We start from the raw sequence: 22,618 nt of genomic DNA, 5'->3' as shown, positions 1-22,618 counted from the left end.
GAAGTGCGTGAAGGCTACCTATGTTCTCCATAACCTCCTGCGGAGGACAGCAGTACGAGGTAGCATCCGGGTTGGTGAAGTGAAGCCACTGCCAGGTCTGGGAAGATTTGCTGCCAACAACTCAGCAAGAGAGGCCATCAGGGTTAGGGAGACCTTCACTCCTTTCGTCTGTGCAGAGGGAACCGTCCCATGGCAATACACTGTGTAGTACACAAGCAACATTGAGCACACATAACATTATGGAAAGGATCCCTACAAAGGTTGACCTTTTTGTAAAATCCTTTTTGTTTAACCAGAAACAGCTTTGAAATCGGCATTGCATTGGATTTTAAAATATACAATACTTTCAGTGTGTATAAAGTCAGCATATTTTCAAATGTACATAGGTAAATTAAAGGTTTATTTCAACCAAACCTGAGTGGTGATTGTTGACAGTAGAAAAACAAACTAGCTTTTGATTTTATTGTGTTTCTGTCGACTTTAAATGAAGTGTGTGAGCTGTTTCATGTTAAACAAAAAGGATTTTACTCTTTAACAAAAAGGTCGAACTCTGTAGGGATCCTTACCATAATGTTGTTAGACGCTTATAGAGCAACAAATGTAAATTAAAGGTGCACAATTGCCCAATAACTTACATTGCAGCTTGTTTTGCTTTTGCCGACTGCTGCATTCTTGCTTCCCAATTTCAAAGATTGTTGTTCCCATCAGTCACAGACACAAAAACATAGGAAAATAGAGTCCAGGTTGAAAAAACCTGAATATACCATTTAAGAGCCATCCACACATTTCTATTCAGAAAACTTTCTGCAATGTTATTTTATATCTGTGTCAAATTAAAATACCTGTTTGTGCATGTTGAGTAATCAATTAATATCTTAGGCATAGAGAACATTATGTCTGTTTTTATTTCTATTTATGATATAATTGAGGTAATACAGCTTCATTGGGCCTGTCTACACTGCATTACAACAACATAACAACAAAAGCAGACCCCCTGTGATGCGCTGGCTTTATATGCCAATAGAAATACATACTGTACGTAAACATTTCTTTGATTTTTAAGATATAACAATTGTAAATTAGTTTTAAACTGGGAGCAAAACTAATGAGGAATTTTGCCATCTGGTATTTTTTGTTCTTTACATGCAAGTGTCCCACTTTCTGCTTTTTAAATGGTTACGTGATTACACGTTGAGACAAAAACATGCATCAATAGCATTTTACATTTTAATTTAGATAAAAGGATAAACATAAAACCATTTGTAAATTGAAGATACATGATCATATATACTTGATACTGACAAAATATCTATCTCATGACATAAAGTAGGGCACAGGAGGAGGTTGTTTCCTTTGTGTGTCAACTATATTTTAAAATAAAGACACATTGAGTGTGGCAGTAGCTCAGTCTATAGGGACTTGGCTTGGGAACTGGAGGGGTGCGGGTTCAAGTCCCTCTACCCAAAGTACAGTGTGTGGACTGGTAGCTGGAGAGGTGCCAGTTCATTTCTTGGTTTGTACCCTTGAGCAAGGCACTGAACCCCCCGATTGCTAGAGGTGCCTGTTTAGGTCATGTGAGTGTATTTTAGGACTGTGTGTAACTGTAACAACATTGTGAAAAAATGTAATTTCCCCTTATGGGATTACAGTTTTTTATATTTGCTATGACACTTTTTTCAATACTTTTAACAACTTTCCTAAACTCTTAACACATTTAGCACAACATCTGTCTGTGAAGGCTATACAATTACAGTTTTTCTTGATTGCTTTGATGCAGCAGTCAACTCAAACTCCACATTTTCAAAACAGTTAACACACAGGCCGAAACAGTGGCACTCATGGTCTAAATGACACATTTTGATTGCAAAAGGCTCTAACCGTGCCAAAACATTTAAAATATGCAACAAAAGGTAATTTTGCCTTCAAAGAACACATCTTGCAAACAAGTGTATGAGCTCTTCCAACCAACCATTACACAGTAAACAAAACACAAAATAAAGCACTCAGTGCAAATCAGTGCACCATTGCTTGCCATTGTAGCTTATTACTTTAAGTAGCTTTCATGCCAGTGCAATTTTTTGTCAAATTTGCCTTCTTGCAAAGAATTGGATCCACAATCAGAAATCCTTTGATGCAAAATGTATTGATTCCATTGATTCTTATTTTCAAACTGTGGCGGAAAACTGAAATACTGTAAATATTACACATAATACATGTAAATGAGTATAAGAAATTAAGAAAATAAAAATAAAATCTATTATAGTAAAGTATAAACATCTATTACTGTAGAGTATAAGAAATAGCCACTATTGATACTCTGTCTCTTGTGTCTTGGTGATGGGGCCACATGGTCTAACCCTGCAGACCGATCTATGGGGCCACATGGCCTAACCCTGCACACTGATCAATGGGGCCACATGGTCTAACCCTGCACACTGATCTATGGGGCCACATGATCTAACCCTGCAGACTGATCTATGGGGCCACATGGCCTAACCCTGCACACTGATCTATGGGGCCACATGGTCTAACCCTGCAGACTGATCTATGGGGCCACATGGCCTAACCCTGCAGACTGATCTATGGGGCCACGTGGTCGGGTTGGATCAGTGGGTAGAGCAGGTGCCAACATACTGGGAGGTTTATGCCTTGACGCTGAGGTCCAGGGTTCAAATCCGACTTGTGGCAATTTCCTGCATGTCTTCCCTCTCTCTCTCTCTCCCCTTTCTCAACTAGCTGTCCTGTCAAATAAAGGCGGAGAAGCCCAAAAAAAATAATCTTGAAAAAAAATATGCATGCATTTACTAAACAAAACAAAAATGTAGAGAGGCTTCAAGAGAAACTGCAGTGCAAAACACAATCCATGATCAATACAATCACTATTGTCTGTTGTATAAGGGCAGACCTGACACATATGAAATAATGCAGTTTCTGTAATTTCATGTGATGTTAGTGTTTTGTATGACATTGTGCAGTGATTGACTAAATGTTCCTGTTGGGAGAAAACAATTGTTAGTGTTTTGTAAGAATTATTTGATTTTGAGACATGTTTGCATTGTTTTGGCGGACATAGTGTATTGTGTTAGTATATTATTGTATTTTGAAAATCAGTGTTGGAGTTTAGTTTACAATGTGTGATTTTGAGCATGAAATTAACTGTTTTGACAATCGTGTGTTGTAGGTGTGTTGGTGCTTTAAGAGTTTAGGAAAGTTGTTAAAAGTATTGAAAAAATTGTCATAGCGATTGTGAAAAACTGTAATAAAGGCATGTCGTCTTTATAAAAGTTTACATGGAAATAAAGTGCTGTGGAGGTGGATGTGGCTGGTCGTGAGCCTTCTAACTCCCTCTGCTTCTCACATCATACACTCCTCTTCCTCGTCCTCGGCCTCTGTCTCCCTGTATTAAAAACTAAAACACCATAGTGTGTAAAACTACTCCATTCTACCCTACGCAAAAATTTGTAACGTCAATATTTGTTAAAATTTTGAAAACAGGCGAGAGACAAAGACATGAATCAAACATGAAAGGTAATGAACACAGTATAAATGTAAACTGTGCTTTGCTGACACCCTGTGGTAAGGTGAAAATATAATTTAGTTTCAGGTATTTTCTAATATTCTTTGTCAATTTTTTCCTGAGGCGATCCCGACGCGTTCCCAGGCAAGGTTGGAGATATAATCCCTGCACCTAGTCCTGGGTCTCCCCCGAGCCCTTCTCCCAGCTGGACGTGCCTGGAACACCTCCCTAGGGAGGCGCCCAGGGGGCATCCTTACCAGATGCCCAAACACCTCAAAGAAATCGTTATTTCTATACCACTAACAAGGCTCAAAATAGCACCACACTTCCATGGTAGCATAATGAGGGTCCCTACATGTAAACCACAGTTTATTAAAAAGATAGTTAAGAAAGACAATACCTTTCACGTATACGACCAGTCGAACGACGTGCAACTGAATGCACGTTGCACGTCGTTCGACTGGTTGTATACGTGAAAGGTACTGTCTTTATTAACTATCTTTTTTTTCGATTTCTTTGTACTTTATCCATGCCCGGACGACTAGCGTTATAAGGTAATTAGCGGTTTGCGATAAAACTGGTCACATTCGATTAGCATGAAAACAAATCCTAGAGAACGGTGAACACATGTGTTATTAACTCCTACGTTCATTTTGTGCTGGATTTGCCCTTTTAAAAGCATCAAAGTAGAGCATGTTTATAAAAATGAATGGTGAATGAGAAGAAAACGTTCAATTTCACTAAACCAATGTAAATAGTCATGAAAATAAAAAGGAAACGCATTGAATGAGAAGGTGTGTCCAAACTTTTGGCCTGTACTATATATATATATATATATATATATATATATATATATTATACAGCACATATATACAGGCCAAAAGTTTGGACACTACATTAGATTTCTTACCCTCATGACTATTTATAATAGATTCTCACTGAAGGCAACAAAACTATAAAATGAAATGCACATATGTGAAAAGTTTTTTTAAAGCTTGCAACCCTTTGCTTTTTTATTAATAAAGGAAAAAAATTCCACTAATTAACCCTGACAAGGCACACCTGTGAAGTGAAAACCATTTCAGGTGACTACCTCATGAAGCTCATTGAGAGAACACCAAGGGTTTGCAGAGTTATCAAAAAAAGCAAAGGGTGGCTACTTTGAAGAATCTAAAATATAAGACATGTTTTCAGTTATTTCACACTTTTTTGTTAAGTACATAATTCCATATGTGTTCATTCATAGTTTTGATGCCTTCAGTGAGAATCTACAATGTAAATAGTCATGAAAATAAAGAAACACATTGAATGAGAAGGTGTGTCCAAACTTTTGGCCTGTACTGTATATATGCCGTTATTCTAATACTGCCCTATTGAAATAGATACTCTTTGGAAAAACATATTGATGCTTAGACCTCCCCAAAAAATATTTTGTTAAATATGTCATGTCACTCCTTACACAAGCTATCATACAGCCTTAAGATGGAGTACTGTTGATATTAACTACATGTCATTTTGAATTAATTTAGGTTAATTAAGCCACATTTAATGCTTTCACTCCTATTTATTTTCAACAGAGCCTGGTTTATATATTTCTTTTTTATCATTTTATGTCTTAAACTAAACATTTAATGTTTAACCCTTCTTATTTCATTTAAAAACATTTTACAATACTTAATTTTCTTTAATATTATACCTGTTATACCATATTATACTTATCTTCCTGTTTTCATTAAACCATTGCTAGGCTCCATCTTCCGTTTGTGTTGGAATGTTTTTAATTATGTTTTTTTCTGCTCATTAAACATTTTAGAATCTGAGACCTTCATTTCTATTAACTATGAACACTGTTTAAAAATGAATAGGAGGTAAGACAAAAACTTCTTCCTACCCCTTTTGAACATGGAAGAAAATATTTGAGTTGCTTATATGTTGCTTATATCCCGTTTTTTTTTTTTTATTGCTTATAAGTTTTACTTGGCGTTTTCTTTTTCTTTTTTTTTACATTTTCAATAAATTGACAAAAAAAAAAAATCTACTCCTTTCAACAACAGATGAGGCTCAGTACCTTGGCTACAATTTTTGCTTAGTCATTTAGCAGGCTGGTTTGCATTAACTTTCAGAGGTCTGGATGAGGGTGGATACTCTAAGCAGCATGTGATTGGCCCTACAGTGGGAGGCGGGCCTGTCCAAAGTTTCACATCTGGAAGTGCTTGCTGCTGCTCAGTCACTCAGTCTCTCAGTTAGGTTGAGTGGAATAACACTGCCAAAGAGAAGATGTCCTTCATAAAAGTAGATGCATTGTCTGATTTCTCCTTCCACAACCTCCCTTATGGAATATTCTCCACGCCTGATAATGTAAGTGCAGTTTGGTTATTTCTTCTGGGTTTGCAAACAGATAAAGTGTTGTCAGGTCAGACACATTGAGGACTTCCTGTCATGGTTTTTCAAAATAAAATATTTACCTAAATGTGGGACCTATGAGTAAGAAGATGATCTCTAGTCAAAATCATAGCTTGCTGAAGTGTACTGAGGGCTAGGAAGTATGTTGAAGTGTGTTTGGCAGCTGTGAGAGGATCCAGAGCCTTTTTACTCTCATCTGAAATACCACAGCCAGACTTTACCCAGTTTTGCACTTTGCCCCAAAATTGAAAGTCTCTGGACCAAAATATTCAGCATTTTCTCCAATATTTTTAAACCCTCACTGGAGCCAGACCTTAGAATGCTTATTTTTTTTATTTTCTGGGGCATTTAAGAAACGTAGTTTCTGCTGCCCCCATGAGGAATTCTAAGTAATGACAACAAAACTGTCGGCGCGTCCACATGATACAAGCCTTTCGTGACCGCACCCCCAATATAACATTGCATAACTGCAAATGCAAAAATGCGATTTTTAAAAAAATGTCAAAGTATTAGCTGTTGTTAAAGGGGAAACTGCTCTACTTGAAATTATTCAGGTTAGCTTGTGGCTTGTTGGATGAAACATTGAACACTTGAACAAACATACGTAGTTGAATTGTACTGTGGATCATCTGTAGTTATGTCAGAGTGTGTTTGATTTCCCCAGCCCAAATGTCGCATTGGTGTTGCCATTGGAGACCAGATACTGGACCTCAGCGTGATAAAGTCTTTGTTTCGAGGGCCTGTGATTTCCAAACATCAAGATGTGTTTGACCAGGTAAGTGTAAGCACTAATGGTATTCAGAGAAGAGGCAACTTAAGTACATTTTCTGTTTTACCTGAAAGGTATCACAAATACTATGCAAAATTAAATTAGCAAACTAGTAGTATTGGAACAGTGAGTGGAATTTTTGTGATCTTTATGTTCCTGCCACTTTAACTACATTTAAGGGGGGGGGGGGCCTAAAGTTAACAGTTCTATACCAATTCAAAATCTGGTAAATGGAAGAAATAACCCTAACCCTAATATTTCTTCAGAAGCACTTACACAACATTAGTGTGAGGATCCTCACTATAACAAAAAATTTGTTTAGTTTTTTGAACCGTAATTATCTTGGTGTTATTCATGTGGGCAGGTCAGTCCGATTGAACCTAAAAACTCCCAAGGTCATTGAAACGTTTTCAGTATACATATGCTGGGTGAGCAGCTTTCATTGTAAGGAATTTTTTTTCCATATTTGGACACTTCATCTAGTGTCATTTAGTTTGTATATTATCAACACATGGCTTGTGGTATAGCCTTTTACTTATGTTGTGTGTTTACATTATAATATAAATAAATATATATATATATATATATATATATATATATATATATATATATATAATACTGTATTCCAACTGATTATAGGAAGGGGTGCTTTATGAGTCATATTTGAATTGTTATTTGTGTCTCCCTACAAGCCCACGTTGAATGATTTCATGGCTCTTGGTTATGAGGCCTGGAGGGAGGCCAGGAGGACCTTGCAGGGCTTGCTGTCAGCCAATGAGAGCACACTGAGAGATGATGTCAGCCTTCGGAGCAGGTCAGTCTGTGTAGTCTGTCGATGCAGAATTCAACGTGGTACACAGGCTTACATGGTCCTCATCAGGCTACTGCTTTGTGTGATTATGTTATGTTGTGAAAATACAATCCAAAAAATATTAAAATCGTAATACTAGGCTACAATGGAAGGTTTCACTTCTGTCGTCTAAATGTTTTTTCAGAAACATTGCCAATTCTGACAAGAATAAAGTGTGTTTAATAATTCAGGGTATGTTTAATTATATTTTGGTTTGTAAATATTCTGGTGTAAAGATGCTTAATATCTGCTCAAAATTTAATCCGCTTCTCGCCCAATATCAGCTGGTATCAGCTGCACCCCCCTGCGTAAAGGATAAGTGGTTAACATAAAGGGTTTGGGATTGCTATTCAAACACTTTGGGACCCTTTGGTCTTTTATATTTATATTATTTATATATATATATAAGTATAAGAATATAAGTATTCCTGCCATCATATTTTCTAGTATAGTCTATAGAAAATAATAGAATTGAATAAAGAGGTTGCGTCTTTTTGTCTCATGATAAACAAACAAACACTTTAAAACATTCAAAGTAAAGGCTGTTTCTGCTGCAGGAATACTGCAGATAGTCTAACTGTGTGAAAGAATAAATGAAAAAAGAATTCCACGGTCTATCTGGCTAAAATGTTAAATTTAAGAATTACTGCAGGCTAACACAGTGTGCCAAGGACTACATGCAGTAGTATAGCCAAGGTTACTGAAATACAAATGGATTTTAGAGACTGTATTTTAAAAACATGGTTGTGCAAAAAACATTTCTTCCATGCTTGACTGATCTATGAAAATGTCTCTGTTTCTATTCATTTCCTGTCCGTTATTTTTAAAGGCAGTTTTGTATTTTATAATGTCCTCTGAACGACACAAAGTAAATAATATTTTCGACAAAGTCATTAGAAATGCTTTTGAAATGTTCATGAAAATAATTTCTTGTAGAGTGGGAACCCAGCCTTATATTGTAAATCTCCAAAGGGTCCTTTTCTATTTGCTGGCTGATTCTTGGTCCTTTGTTGAGACATGTCCTTTGTCTTTTTGTCTCGTCTCTGCAGAGCATTTGTCCACCAGAGTACAGCCATCATGCACCTTCCTGCAGACATTGGTGAGCCTCTCCTTTAGGGATATCAGAGGTGTTTGATAAAAAGGCCAGCAGACCACAGAGTTGCATCCACTGAGAGATGTGACTACCTCCTTGGAATCTTCTCCAAAAATTGATGTCACATCACACATTCTTAATAATGTAGTTGTTCGAGTCAGTGTGACCTTTCTTTGTAAAGACTTTTTAACATCCCAAGATGTTTAGTGTGGCTGTTTTACATGTCAGTCTTTGTTTATGTCAACAGTCAAGGGCGTTATTTTAAACTGAGACAGGGGACAATCCCCTCTAGTTTTTCAAACTCCCACTTCAATCCTCACTTTAAAAGTTAGGGCCTGAACAACGGGTGTAAGGACCCTATTGAAACTGAAGAATTATAATTTTTATTTGGCCTTTTAAATGTATTTTTGAAGTGCTTGGGATTCTTAAACTCATGAAAAATTTAACACTTGTCATAAATGCTGACAATAAATATCTTATATTAGTCTTCGGCTAAAAACAAAACTTGGTTTGCATATCTATCATGTGGAGACATATACAAAAAAACTAACAGGAAGTCAGCCATTTTGAGTTTACTGTGCAATTTCAGTGCATGTTTCGCCATTTCCAGGCGTCATACAAGTCCCTGTTACAGATTTAACCCGACTGACGTAAAACAATTCTGTAGAATCTTAAGACCTTAACGCTGAAAAGTTATGGAAAAAAGCTTGAAGTTTCGTCGAACGGCGTGGGTGGTGAATGGTGGATATTTCGAGTGTTTTATTTTTTAAACAATTGCAATTTTTTATAAGGGTTATGTCAATAATAGTCATAATGGAAGGCACAACGTTTTATGATAATTTGCTTACTTGCTAAGTAGATACAGTATACTGTAAATGCAGGAAATAGCATTCACATATATACAGTAGGCTACATGGATTTAAGGCACATCAGCACCAGGGTGTTAACAACATTATTCCTTTCTAGACTTCACTAATAAAAGAAGGTTACAGGCAATAGATGTGAATATTTCAGCTTGCTCCTCTTACGAACTGTCTTATCTGTTTTTCACAGGCGATTACACCGACTTCTACTCGTCCAAAGATCATGCTACCAATGTTGGCATCATGTTCCGGGGGAAGGAGAATGCTCTGATGCCAAACTGGTACACTATCAATCAAACCAGCAGTATACTAACAGATGTTGGAACATGTTGGGGCCGATATTGAGAGACAGCTTGTAACAAATTGTTCAAGTGAAATGTATAGGGTCACTACAAGGTCTCTCCAATTGATTTGGGCCCCAGAACATCAGTGTGCATCTAATATTAGGACCACTCACGTTACTGTATTGTGTGAACACTTAACTTCATTTAATATTATGTGGCATGTGGTATGTGGCATTCCACCAGAAAAAGTTCCTTCCTGAGACTATTTAGCAGAGCCATTGTCGCTGAGTCCGGAGCTTAGTGCCCCTCAAGTCTCGCATTGCCAGATCTTCCTCTACAGTGCTGCGGAGGATGGTCTGGCTAGTCCAAACAGCATTCCAGAATGTGAGAAAAACGGGTTTTGGTTCATTGGCATTTCTTTAAACCAATCACAAACGTCCTGGGCAGCACTAAGTGCCGGACGGAGAGCCACAGTGCTGCTGCAAAATAGCCTCGGGAAGAAACTTGTTTTGGTGGAACATGTGTACGTTCAAAAGTTGTTTTAGTCGTGCAACAGAAAAATCAGATTGGACAGATAGTCTAGATAGCTGTCTGGATTTACCCTGCAGAGATCTGAGGAGCAGTTAACCCTAGTCCTCATAAATCCACCGGAGTTTAAAATGCCAACATAAAGAAAGTGGAAGATAACGGAAATCCGGGTAAAATGAGGGACATCTGGCAGAATTTCCTGCGACACCCGAGCAATCACGGAAGTGGAACGTCGTGGATATAGACAAGACGATTGTGATTGGTTTAAAGAAATGCAAACAACCCAGAGGTTTTTTTTCTCCTATCCCAGAATGTATCTTTGGTGTAGCCAGACCTTACTCCACAGCACTGTGGAGTGACAATGCAAAACCTGATGCCCAAGAGCATCTGTATCATTTTGTTCACACTGATGGGCCAGACAACAGTCAATACAAACCTTTGGAGGTTATTATGACCAACTTCCCCCCCCAAAAAAATTGTCTCCCCTCAAAAAAATAGGTTTTCATTAAAAAACACATCGGTTCTATGCAATGCTGTTCTGAGTTGTAAACAGCGTATAATCTGCAGCGTAAAACCTAAAAGGAATGAAACAAAGGCTCAAACATTGTAATAAATTTCAGCATTTTTATTTTGGCAATTTAACTCAAGGGTAAAACAATCACAAAACATGGTGCAAATGATTATAATGATCATCACATTACATTGCAAAGGATCACATTACATTGCAAAGGTGCATGATGACCACGCGCAGCAAAAACATAGACATAACATAACATAGAAGAAACATAGACATGAAATACATGATGAAGTCATTTTCTGGCTTGCGCACCTTGTGCCTGGAACACCATGGTGTCCAAGTTCCATTTTGACTCTCAGTGCTCATTGCTGGGCAGTACTCGGACATCTTTACATGCTTATCGTTATAATGTAACTGAACCAGAGATGTTCACAAAATTTTTTGGAAGTCAAGTCTCAAGTCTTTGAGGAGCAAGTTCAAGTCAAGTTTCAAACTTTTTGCAATGCGTCCAAGTCAAGTCTCAAGTTTCTAGCCATCTGATCTGTCCCTAACACTGTATTGTTAAATCTTATGAATTCAAAGCATGTCCTGTAGCTACCATCCATACAGTACAGTATCAAAATCAGTTGTAGGGTAACTTTATGGGGTCTACTTAACACATCCTTCTAGCCCTCGGACCTGGTAAAATATTAACCTGTCTGTCACATCATATGGATACAACTATAAAGATACAATGTGCCTGTTCCCAGCATTAGCACAACACTTTGCGATGGTTATCTTGTTACCTGTGACGATATATGCTAAATGTGACGTCTCTTTCACTCAAAAAATGTCTAATAACATCAGTGGAAATCAAGAGAATAGTGGCAGCGCCACACCAGTTACAGAACAACATGCATCTCAGTGTCAGTCCAAATTACGCACAATAAGCATTACTGATGTAATGCCATTTATTTTCTAAGTGTTAGTACGCTCAGTGAAACTGAGTCCAGCGCGAGGGAGATCCGACTCAGAGGAGGAGAGGTTAGTGAGGCCAGCGTCTCCACGGCAGGTGACAGTGCGCACAGATCTGCTGCGCCACGCATGGATGAAATAATATGTGCAGAATTAAGACAGTCAAGACGGCCCAGTGTTTGGTGGACCGGGTAAACTTTGTTCACTTAATAGCCTACAAATCATCCACGGGATCAATTATGCATCACATGAGTTTGCCCACCCGACACAGCATTTGTTCCTGGGGAGATGGATTCGTGTGTCCCGCCTCCTGTGCGCCATGGATGTCTGAGCCTCAGCAACTACTAACTATAAATATACAATTTGCCTAAGGCATAAGGCATAGCGCATTCGTTATGTTGCACATTAGGGCAAAGGGCAGGGGACATGCAGCTCGACATACGTTTCCCCAACTTATATGCGCCAATAAAAGAAAATAGAAATACATGAATACATTTAGATTTAAAAAGCAATAATTGCATGAAAACAGGTTAAGTCTGAAGTCAGCTGTTTGTGCGACTTAAGTGCGACTCGAGTTTACAAATTACCCTACATCCCATATGCATGCCTGTGTGCTCTAATCATAACATTAATAGCTACTGTTTCGAGAAAAATATCGCTGTTCAGTGAAATCAAATTCCTAATTAAGCAACACTATTGTATACCGACAATGATCTAGGCACAGGGGCCCATGTACAAACTGAACTTTATTTTCCTTCTGTGGTCCCTGTTGTTTCTAACATTCAGTGTTGTGTTCTGCAGGTTGAGGCTTCCAGTGGGATACCATGGTAGAGCATCATCAGTGGTTGTTTCTGGGACCCCCATCCGTCGCCCCTCAGGCCAGATGAGACCTGACCAGAGTAAGATCCTTACATTCACCAGTGTTGGCCTGTGTTATTCATATCATTTATGTATGAGGAAGGTTGGTACAACTAGGGTTGGGTTAAAAAAAAAGATTCTCCAATTAAAATTCATCTTTGAGTCACCCTGAAGAAGGCCTGTGTGCCGCAACGTGTTGGTGCGTGTTTTACCTTTTAAAATGTTCTGCAACAAGAGTGCCTTGGTCTTCATGCTGTTAAAATCTATCTTTATTTGAGTGATCTAATATTGATTTATAAATCCCGAAATTAATAATTTAATATGTTAATATGTTTGTATAATGTTTGTCCTGTTAAGTAAAAAGTACTTCAAACAAACGTTTAAACAACTTTTTGTAAACATTAACCTGGTGTATTATAAAAAATATATGAGGGCTGCATAAGTTCTCTGAGAATCTTTTTTTATATCCAAGCTAAATTGGTATATTAACTGTAATTTCCCTAACCTAATATATATTGACTCGTAATTGTAATTGAACCAGGATCTTGTATAGGAGTCAAATTGATTTGGGAAATCATTGGTGATACCCAGCCCTAGTGACAACACTTAAGATTATTGATTACATCCTTGCTAACACTAAAAGAGTATCACCGCATTGCATTCCTGTAACATTGTCAGACTTCCAAAAACAAAAGGATCAAAAACAGAACCAGAGATATTGGTTTTTTTTGTTCCACGCATTTTTCTTCCCTTTCAAAATTCTGGCGCCTACATTATCCACAACGCAAGTCGACTGCAAACAGTTCAGATGGAGATGGTTGTGTGTTGTGTTGTCTTCCCGTTGACCATGGAACTTGTTGTACTCCCAGGTAAAAATTGGACATCAATTTATTACCACTAGTTTTACAATTCTTTTTGGAATTCATGGTCAATAAACCTCATTTATATGAAAGTATACTTAATTTTTGAGTTAAAAAAGGTGAAATTATGAATTATTTCGACAAATAGTTATGATTTAGTGGTTAAAGTTTAGTCAGGATACTGTTTAGAAACCATTTCATTGTTTTTTCAAATGTTATAAAATGTAATAAAACACCCAATATTTTCTGAAAATAGTGATCTGATCCTTAATTTTACTTGCGACGAGCGTTGGATGGAACAATCCGTGTTATTTTTTGACAATTTGCTTAAAAGACGCCAACATTTCTGATGTAGAAACTTTGAAAATGGGTCAAATTTAACCCAAAGACAACAGGAGGGTTAAATTAGTAGTGGCTAATGTATATAGCCTGAAGCAGAGACGAGGAGAGGGCTACAGACGTCTTATAAGCTCACTTTTCTCCACAAAACCAGATTCCTTACATTTTCAAACTGACTTTTTGTCTTTAGCTCCAACCATTGCCGCCTCTGGTGACGTCACTTGAGGCAGTTTATCAGATATCATGCAGCTCCATCTGGAGCCACACAGCTGCCTACAGCTGATGATAACCATGTTTGCCATGTTTCTCCTAGCAAAACCACCAGTGTTTGGACCGTCTAAACAGTTGGACATCGAGCTGGAGATGGTGATTACAGTGTTTACTTAATCTAATCTCCTGTGTGTTTATAATGTTTGAATAGATGTTGAAATGACTTTATTTAAAAAACTCTGAGTTGCCTGGGTAAAAGTCCAGAGTTGCCTTTCTCTGTTGCCTTTTTCTCAGTCAGTGTGATTTTCAATATTGCACAATATCAGAAGTTCACTGCTGTTATATTTCTTCTCTACTCTGATTAGGCCTTCTTTGTTGGAGGAGGGAATCAGCTCGGGGAGCCTATTCCCATCAAGAAAGCCCATGAACACATCTTTGGCATGGTACTCATGAATGACTGGAGTGGTAAGAGCACAATACATTACACCAACATCATGCTTGTGTGCTTCTAGATGGTTTTATGGCTACCCGACACTTCCTGGCAAACCTGAGATTATGTGATATGGAAAATTCCTAGGAATAGGGATGTCACGATACACTCAACTCACGATTCGATACGATTCACGATTTTAAGTTCACTAGTGCAGTGCCCGTTGAAAATGTGCCTGTTTGGAACAGGCGATTGCTTGGCCTGTGGTATTGCTGCTTGTAGAATTGTAGAAAACCAAATTGTACCCAAAAATTACTTACAGAAGGACCCCAAACCACTTAATGTGCAACTCCACTGTATAGCCTACAACTGACAGTGTAGGCTACGTCTACATCAGAGGAAGACATTGTACTACTATATTTACCTGACAGAGAATGCAGCAGATTCAGAATGTAATCACAAAATATCACAATGACAATGTGGAGTAATCAGACATTAGCCTCATGGAGTCATGGCAGTACGCTATCCACCTGGCCCGTTAGGAGAGCTAATCAGCACATATCATAGAGAGAGAGACACGGTGTTGTCTCGTGTCGTATGATCGTTAACGAATTTAACATTTCAGCAGAGGTGTTCATTTCCATACAGGTTTAGTGGCTTGCCTGTTAATGGTGAAGTACGGATTTGATTCGCAGGGGAATTTTGGCGAAGGTAATGTTATTAGTGTTGTAAGTTAGCTTTAGACTTAATTAACCCGACCCAGGACGAGTCTGATGAAAACTGATGTGTCTGCCCGGTTCAACTCTGAGATTTTCTCGTATTGCACAGTGCTGTGTTGTAAAGCATTCTGCATGTGGTGTCTGCATGTGATGTGCAGGTTACCTTCCCAACATACACACATAGGTCTCGCTGCCACTTGTTGTCTGTGGTTGTGCTTTGCATGTGTGGGATTGTGAAACGTCCTTAAAGTAGGCCTAGTGCAACTTTGCACACTTTTGTATGTATAAAATGTATGTCACATTTTAGCTGCCAAAGCTCCGCTGCTCTCTGGTCAATGTGTGCTTCTTTGACCTATATATTTAACGATATATTTTGCATTTCTAATCCAAACAATGTCAAACTTGGCACAGCTCTTACTCGTGCCCGTAGGAAGACAAGTGTGAAGTTTGAAATCCATCGGACTAACGGTTCGAGAGATATGCGCATAGCGCCCACACACACACACACACACAAACACACACAAGTTCCTGCAATTTATAGATAGATGATACTTTTTTCTCAGGATTTCATTAACAGAATGAGCTGCAGACAAATGAAAACTAAATAATATTCCTTTATTTATATAAACTGGGAAAAACAACAGATCATCTTATCAAAAGTGCAAGTGAAATTTTATTTTCTCTTAAATAACAAAACAAAAATGAAAAAGGTATGTTTAATACTAATCCCACATCAAGATAACTGAATAAATAGAAGAAAAAAAATCTCTTTAAATAAATAAACTAAGTTTAAAAGATTCGGTTGTAATCTTTATAACATTTATATCGATTTATAACCGAGTCACGATGCATCGTTACATCCCTGCCCAGGAAATATAATAAAACTATCCAGACATTTAACAGGCAGGACTGATTTTCATATCAGTAGAGTGAGTCTGTTCTGATACTGTGATGAAGCTGATGCTATGCTGCCAATTCAACAGCTCTAATTAGCAGTGATGTTTCACTTAGAAGCACACTTATGTATATTATTTATATTATGTCATAAATGTTGATGCCACTTCAGATTTAGTCTGATGGGAATTATTTCAGATTAAATGGCAGAGTCAGTCCTCATCATAACATTAATGGGTATATGTCATATTGATTCAGCTGGAAATGTCGGGAGAGAACAGCATGGTGCCTTTGCTCTCTGACATCCTGCCTTATTCATACTGTAGCCTGCCAAACAGTTTCTTCCATCTTTGCCAGCAGAAGTAAATTAAAACCAGCATTACAACAAAATATTATTATATTATCAGAATAATCTTGATTTGTGTTTTGTCTTCTATTGATGACCCTATCCTCTTATGTATCCTGTTCTTTGTTACCAAGTACTATGATGATATAAAGTATGGAATTCAGCTTCAAAAGGAGGCTGAAAACCTAGAGCTCATTTGTTAAAGCAGGTTTACAGCTACAGTCAGTACAGTATAGTTTAAACAGCGACCCCTGCTCTTCCAGTGCCTGAGCTGGTGACTTGTACTTGCACTGACGTCACCCATAAATTAACTTCTGACTTTTTAACGAAATTAATGAATGAATTAGTGAAATTGAATTACTGCATTTAACCTATCCTCAATATCAGGAGCAGTGGGCAACTTGGGGTTCAGTGTCTTGCTCAGGGACACTTTCAGCCTGGGAACAACCACCAGTCTTGTGGTTGAGGGGCGACCACTCTACCTCCGAGCCACAAGCCAAACTTGACTCGCAATTCATTCTCAAATAACTAGGACTTGGACAGGACCAGATTTTCATTACAATACATTTCCTTGTTCATCTAGCATTATGTCTTTCCATTCATCCATGTAAAACACGAGTCAGAGCTTACACATTATAATGTAATGTTCTTTGTTTATCGTGTTTAGCAGAATGGTTCAAGTCACCATTCAAATCAAGTCATTACCATCACAGCACCATAACCTGCCTACTTCTTCAGTAATATGTGTGTTTATTCTCAGCCAGGGACATCCAGGCATGGGAGTATGTTCCTCTTGGTCCTTTCCTGGGGAAGAACTTCGGGACAACCATCTCACCCTGGGTCATCCCAATGGAAGCACTCTTACCCTTTGCAGAGCCCAACTCCATCCAGGTTAACACAGGGGTCACAGTTCACACTAGGAAAGAAGAGTGTCCAATAGTCACCCTAATTCCAAGTCACTGAGTAAAATTCTGTATTGAGTCACCAGAACCACTTTGTGTAGCTGCCTGCCAAACCTTTTGTAGGCCCTCACTTTGTGTTTTTAGAACAGCTAAAATACTTTTACATTTGAGACCTTTGCATTAGCTAATACATCCCACTTACTCTGGTGCTACCTATAGGACAAAGATTTACTTTTTTGTCTCACTAATAACTTCAGGGATTTTCAAACTGGACCCTATTTTCCCATGTTTCGTGTCTAAGTGACTGATGGAAACAACAATCTTTGAGATTGGTCCAGTATTAAGCAAGATGCGAAACAAGATACAATGTATATACATGTTATTTGTTAATTTTATTTGGCAAAGGATTTGACTCTTTAACAAAAAGGTCTATCTCTGTAGGGATCCTTTCCATAATGTCAGACACTTAATAATAATAATAATAATATTAATAATAAATAATAATCGGATCCTTTCAGCAATAAAAACAGCACTTTTAGTGGACGCTCTTTGACGGTGTCCTATAGGGTTACATTGCTGCCCGGTTTGTGGCTTTCGGTTACAGCGTTCTCCCCCCCCCCCAATACTGGACCAATTTCAAACATTTTTAGACACAAATGCATGGGAAAATAGAGTTCAATTTAAAAAAAACCTTGAAGGATTTAAGAATAGTTTTGTCTCCCTCCATTTTAGTTTGGGTGTGTGTGGACATTAGAGCCTCCTGCCCATCTTTTTCCTGTTCATTTTATTTCTGTCTCTCCTTTCTGCAGGATCCAGAGCCCCTACCCTACCTGCAACACCCTGATGCTTTCACTTTCAACATTAACCTGTTTGTGTCACTCAAAGGTACTGTAGTTTACACAAAGTGACTATTATCCAATCAACTGTAATGGTTTCGCTGTGTATTTATTAAATCGATACACGCGAAGCAAGTATAGATCATTTATTATATAAATTGCACGATAATTTAACTTTTTGGAACTAAAATAATAAAAAATTGAAAGTAAGCTAAACAAACAGAGAAATGCATCTTTGTAGATGAAACATATGTTGACAAAGTTTTCTTTTGGGGACATACTGTGGAGTAAGGTCTGGCTACACCACAAATACATTCCAGGATAGAAAAAAACCCCGCTCTAGGTTGTTTGAATTTCTTTAAACCAATCACTATTGTCTGGGGCGGTGTTAAGCTCCAGACGCAGTGACGGTGGCTCTGCACATAGTCTCAGGAAGGAACTTGTTTTGGTGGAACATTTTCACCCTGCAAAAGAAAACGTTGCATACAATATTAAATGAAGTTAACTGTTTACACAATACAGTAATGTGAGCTAGATAAATTAGCTGGATACATGGTTAAACATAATTTCAGTCCCAAAGTGACAGTAAGTTAAATGCTGTAAACATAGTTTTTAAATCTACAATCATTCCCTGAGGAAACCAGGCAGGCCTGCCTTGTTGCTATATCCAAATGTTCTTCAAAACCTGCCATTTTCAGTGTGTAGCTTGCTAGCTCAAAGTTTGTTGAGAGAATGGAGTTTGAGAACGGCAACACAAAAAGAGCGGAAGTTGAGGAACATCCGGATGTCCCTCATCTCCGGCAATTATCCTGGAAATGTACTTCTGTTGATCCAGACTAGGGGTACTGTCATATGTTATGAAGTGAATGTCTGTTTCAATATAAAGTGACTTTTTGCTCTTTAAGGACAGGACATGGCAGAGGCAGCAACCATCAGCAAGTCCAACTTTAAGGTAACAACCACACTCACAATAACACGCAGTGCTAAATTATGTCTGTAGTAAATAACACAGCATAATGGGTGTTTTTGGTATTATACAGGTCAGTCACATATTGTTTAGTATTGTGACATCATCTGATTTGAACTTTGTAATAATGGTCTTCAAGTTTCTGTAAGTAGTTAATTCTGTCCATTTTTGATGATGGAAAATGTACCTTATTTGTGGCGATCTGGTAGCTCACCTGCTTGAGCGGGCGCCCCATATACCAAGGCTCAGTCCATACCTGGGATTGACTGGGACCCGGCCCTTTGCTGCATGTCGTCCCCCCTCCCTCTTCCCCCTATCCTGTCTACAGCTGTCCAATCAATTAAAGGCAAAAAATTATCTTTTTTGTTGTTGTTATTAACAAAAACAACACACAAAACATACAATTTGCAACATTAACATATCCACCCCCCTTCGTCGTCACCACCCACCCAGACAAAAATCAAGAAAAGATGACACAGTAAATACAATATTTAAGACCATACAACAACGTAGACACATTAAAAACCAAATAATCATATGTGTAAATGACAACACCATATTACCATCATACACGTCTCTCCCCAGCACAAAGCTTCTAGGAGCCCCCCAGAAAGTTCAGGTACTTTCCCCATTTTCTAGTGTAGACATCCAATCTGGCAAACCGTTTATATGACATCTTTTCAAACGCTGCCACCCTAGCCATCTTACAAGCCTACTCCTGGATTGATAGTACCCGTTCATTCCACACAAAAATGTTTAAAAAAAAAAAGGAAATAAAGCAGACAGTTGCGAAAATGTGGCTAATTACTTCAAAGTTTAATAAGCATCATCGTACGTCACTCCGAAACAATACATGTAAATACATACATGTCAAAATTAAGAATAAAGAATAGCATTATTATTCAATTTAGATGAGGCAGCACAGTGTTTTGTTGGCCCTAAGCAAAGAGGGAACTGTAAACCTGGCTGCACAGACAACAGGGCTGCAACTAAGGATTATGTTCAACATCAAATAATCAGTTGTTTACTTGTTTCAATTAATGGATTAATTGTTTAGTCTATGAAATTCTTAAAAATGTCGATAACAACTTCTTCATAGCACCAAGTGGTTTTATTCACCTTCCAACCCAGATATTCTATTTTTATCTCAGTTATAATGACATAATGTGCAAAAATCTTAATGTTTAAAGTAACTAATAACTAAAGCTGTCAGATGAATGTAGTGGTGTAAAAAGTACAATATTTCTCTCTGAAATGTTGCGGGGTAGAAGTAGAAAGTGGCATGAAAAGAAAAGAGTACAAGTACTTCAACATTTGAACTTAAGTACAGTACTTGAGTAAATTTACTAAGTTACAATCCACCATTGTATTCTACCATGTTTAACTCTCTCTCTCTCTCTGTCTCTCTAGTACATGTACTGGACCATGAAGCAGCAGCTTGCCCATCACACAGTCAACGGTTGCAACGTCAGACCAGGAGACCTGCTGGCTTCTGGTACCATCAGTGGACCTGTGAGTGTCTGCATGTACAATACAGTATGCTCAGTATCTGTGTTTGCGATTGGGTTACAACCCCCCCAATAATCAAAACTGGCCAGTGCAACCCACCCCAAAAACATATTATAATTTCCTTTACATAAATAAAGATATTTGCACCATAAATTGATGCAGAAAAGGCACAAACTGTTGCAAAAAAATTCACCAGAATGCAGAAAAATTAAGTGTTTGATATGGTCAAAATTTCAATTTTGCTCATAAGTGGAGTTCTCATTTTCGCACTACTAGTGGCACGTTCAATTCCAAAACGGTGTGCACCGTTTCGCTAGGGTTTCCTGGTTGAATGACATGTTTACTCGGAACGGTGTGAAACGTTGTGCAACAGGCTTTGTGTTATGTTTTTTTATCGTTTGGTGGCTGTGTCTCTGTTTTATTGGCTTTGTCACAGGTGATACCCAATGCCTACCTCTTTTTAGTTTTACATGTACAGTACATTTGAAGTGTACAGTCCTTATACTGTGTGTACTGTATCCCAACAGGATCCAGAGAGTTTTGGCTCCATGCTGGAGCTGTCATGGAGGGGATCTAAGAACATCGATCTGGGAGGAGGAGAAACCAGAACCTTCCTGAAGGATGGAGATGAAGTCACCATCACAGGTTAGACTTAACCTTCAGCACATGTTGTAAATTGTTTGGTTAAAGTAGCTAAATAATCTGGTTTATGATCTAGATGAAAATAGTTTAAAGATGAGACGTGGAAGCATACTGTTTACATTATTTAGTTGTAAATATATGAGACATTTGAAAAAATGTAATGCAACACTTCCTGTGGATAAGTGCCACCTAGTGCTGCTTGGTTTTTAAGTTTGGCACACAGCCTCAGTGGAGCATGGGGAACTACTGAACTGAGTTTTGTTACCAAGACACGCAACGCTCCTTGTTTTGACTGCGACCTACAGGAAGTTGTTCCTCTATAACGTGCAAGTATTAGAAATAAATTTAAACCTGAAGGTCCCATATCGTGAAAATTTTTTTTATAGGATTTTGTGTGTGATAAAGACTCTGGAGTGTAAGTAAAAGCTGTGAAAACGTGAAATCGCTCACTGAAATGTTTGACTGCAAAAAGACATGGCTTCTGTGATTTCAGATGGGCTTATACATAATATGATCATGCTAATTATGATGTCCATAATCATATGTGTATAACTGGTAATGTCCCATATTTTCCTCTGTCTAGGTTACTGTCAAGGAGATGGATACAGGGTGGGCTTTGGAACCTGCATGGGAACCATTCTCCCTGCCCTGCAGCACTGAAACACGCTTACTGTTATTTAGGTGGGAATCCTTTTGTGGAGCATAAATACTGGAAGACGCAAACGTACATGCCTACAATATCTCACCCACATTTTAACCATTTATTTATGTCCACATGAAGAAAATGGTACAGGGACACAAATATTATGGATGCAGTACAATACATACGCAAACTCATGGACCAGTGGCATGCAGCAGGTCTTCACACACACACACACACACACACACACACACACACACACACACACACACACACACACACACACACACACACACACACACACACACACACAAACTTTCTCTTAAAATGATGTGTTTCCAGCTTTACTTAAGTCTTCATGCGGTATCATCCAGCTGAGGGATGCTCCCACATCCAGTCACAGTGTTACTGCTATACCAGGATCAGTGTTATTGATGTTTTCTATGTGTTGGCTCCTGATTTAAAATGAAAGTCATCCATTTTTAATCTCAGTGTCTGTCTTTTGTTTTTCTGTCGACTCACTGGGCCTGTCAGATGGCTGTGGTTTAATCACAGCTGCATTCAGAATTTCTTTCTGAAATGACTTACTCATTTTGTGACATATTTGTTATAATTTAAAGTATAAGCCTGGTAATATTCTAATTTCCTTTTTTCTTATTAAAAAAAATCCTGTGCAGACCCAAACCAA

At 38.1% G+C, this 22,618-nt stretch overlaps 1 protein-coding gene across 1 annotated transcript; it reads left to right on the top strand.

The window, feature by feature from the left end:
* Positions 1 to 5,724: 5,724 nt before the first annotated feature.
* fah (fumarylacetoacetate hydrolase (fumarylacetoacetase)) lies at positions 5,725 to 22,416 on the top strand. The gene is made up of 14 exons (XM_039795797.1): positions 5,725 to 5,875; positions 6,585 to 6,695; positions 7,382 to 7,503; positions 8,589 to 8,638; positions 9,686 to 9,776; positions 12,580 to 12,677; positions 14,149 to 14,201; positions 14,411 to 14,510; positions 17,195 to 17,325; positions 18,146 to 18,221; positions 19,078 to 19,124; positions 20,550 to 20,651; positions 21,176 to 21,293; positions 21,874 to 22,416. Exons 1-14 carry the CDS (start codon positions 5,795 to 5,797, stop codon positions 21,948 to 21,950), a joined length of 1,257 nt encoding a protein of 418 aa, XP_039651731.1. The 5' UTR covers positions 5,725 to 5,794; the 3' UTR covers positions 21,951 to 22,416.
* Positions 22,417 to 22,618: the final 202 nt, after the last annotated feature.

This window comes from Perca fluviatilis, chromosome 3 (assembly GCF_010015445.1).
Source record: "Perca fluviatilis chromosome 3, GENO_Pfluv_1.0, whole genome shotgun sequence".
Taxonomy (NCBI): domain Eukaryota; kingdom Metazoa; phylum Chordata; class Actinopteri; order Perciformes; family Percidae; genus Perca; species Perca fluviatilis.
This window is presented reverse-complemented; position numbering and strand designations above follow the sequence as displayed.